At 26.3% G+C, this 1,782-nt stretch overlaps 1 protein-coding gene across 1 annotated transcript; it reads left to right on the forward strand.

The window, feature by feature from the left end:
* The first annotated feature begins 363 nt into the window (after positions 1-363).
* Positions 364-1,514, forward strand: LOC111616670. The gene is made up of 2 exons (XM_023358053.1): positions 364-839; positions 1,199-1,514. The coding sequence occupies exons 1-2, from the start codon at positions 666-668 to the stop codon at positions 1,346-1,348; spliced, it is 324 nt and encodes a 107-aa protein (XP_023213821.1). The 5' UTR covers positions 364-665; the 3' UTR covers positions 1,349-1,514.
* Positions 1,515-1,782: the final 268 nt, after the last annotated feature.

A 1,782-nucleotide genomic window follows, 5' to 3' on the forward strand; every position in this document is an offset into this window, starting at 1 on the left:
ACAGTAAATTTAAATAACCATTAAAATTAAATCAGATTTAACAATGTATAATTTATTAATTTTCCGAATTAACACGCGAAATATATTTTATATATTTATTTAATAAATCTAATATTCCCAAGCTATGTAAACTTGAAGTTACTAGAAAAAAATATGGTTAACAATATCTTGGAAGTAATAAAATACATAGAATAACTGAACAATTCAAACAAATAATATAAAACGCCCTATTACTGTTTGCTTTATAATTGTTTACTTTCTTTGTAATTAAATATTTAAACCCTTAGGAAATATTCCTTATATTAAAATCAATTGAAACATTATTGTTATTTGATGGATAAATCATGTCTTTAAGCAAGTAGTTCTTCAGAGTACTGTCATTACACAATCAAATTAACATATATTTTTAATGAATCATACATTCCAACTTAGTTTAAAATATTTAGTTTGTATTCAGTTGTTTCTGGTGATTTTTATCAATGAAATAACGTAACTTTGCGTGGTTTGCAAACTAAACGACATCCGAAGATTAAAGCATTGATCTCTTCCAAGTACAGTATAATTTAACTCGAGACACACATTCATCACTGGTTTACATTACTCTTAGAGTAAGACATTCAATTGGTAAAACTGTCTCAAACTAAACTATAGTTACAAATTTTGCCATGAATAACCTTGTTGTTCTTATCTGCAGTGAATCCGATAGTGGACATTCATCGGAACTTCCTCCTCCCAATCGCTCTGTAGGAGCGATACCTCCTGATGCCCTTTACGCTTCTCCTAAGAGAAATACTCCAGTCTTGGTTACAGCTACCGAACCTCATTACGAAAATTTAAAGGTGAAGAGCTTTAATGAAAGTCTTTAACTTGATTTTCCTAAGTTGTCGCACTTTGACTATGTTTGGATAATGTTTATTCAATTAGTAAAGAAATTTAGTTTACCAACTTTTCTTAAGGGTATTAAATGCATTTAAAAACAGATTGAACTCGTCCATCAAAATACATCAAATTTAGAAATAAAAAAAATAACAAACTTTTTAAAATGTATTTAACTTAATTAAGATACAGTATAGTTTAGATTTAATTATATTTTTTATCATAATTCTCTATTTTAATTAAGTTTCTGTGACTATTTATTTTTTTTTTCGATTAACGTACTTAATTTGATCCTAAAAATAAATATTTTTGTCATTTTAAGTCCGAACGAGGTAATGGTAGCGTTCTTTATGCACATTTGGATCTGTCGAGCAACGGAAGCGCAAGAAGTATAGCAAGACCGAGACAAGAAATAATTGAATATGCAGAAATCCAATTTCAGCCAAAAGTCAACGACCAAATTGACTTATAATTGTATATAATACTTTGTACAGACATTAAGCAATATCCTAAAGACAATTAAAATATTCTCCATCATTGCATTGATTATTTTTTATGTATTTTTTGTACGAATTTTCATAAATGGAGGTGAATCTCATTGTAAATAATTACAAAAATCTTTGTACATTATCTATTTTTTCAAATAAATTTTATTGTAGATACACTGTATATTATGCTATTCACAGTTTTTACTGTCTGTTAATTTGAAACAAAACTCACATTTATATAACACATAAGTAAATATAATAGTCTAATATTAAATAACCCTGTAGTAGCTTTCTCTCTTTCTCTCTCTTTTTATTTTATTTTTTTAAAATAAAACCTTCGTATTGAGTCACGCAATTATTTAATTTTTAATTATTTTTTATTTTATACAATTCTTTAAAATTAAATATAAATATATGA

Source organism: Centruroides sculpturatus, unplaced genomic scaffold, assembly GCF_000671375.1.
Source record: "Centruroides sculpturatus isolate CEXI.00-Female unplaced genomic scaffold, Cexi_2.0 scaffold3775, whole genome shotgun sequence".
Taxonomy (NCBI): Eukaryota; Metazoa; Arthropoda; class Arachnida; order Scorpiones; family Buthidae; genus Centruroides; species Centruroides sculpturatus.

Bases quoted from the DNA above. Each gene is read 5' to 3' on its own strand.
- LOC111616670 (XM_023358053.1), top strand. From the start codon at position 666: ATGAATAACCTTGTTGTTCTTATCTGCAGTGAATCCGATAGTGGACAT. The intron at 840-1,198 runs GTGAAGAGCTTT...TGTCATTTTAAG, and splicing joins CTCATTACGAAAATTTAAAG to TCCGAACGAGGTAATGGTAG.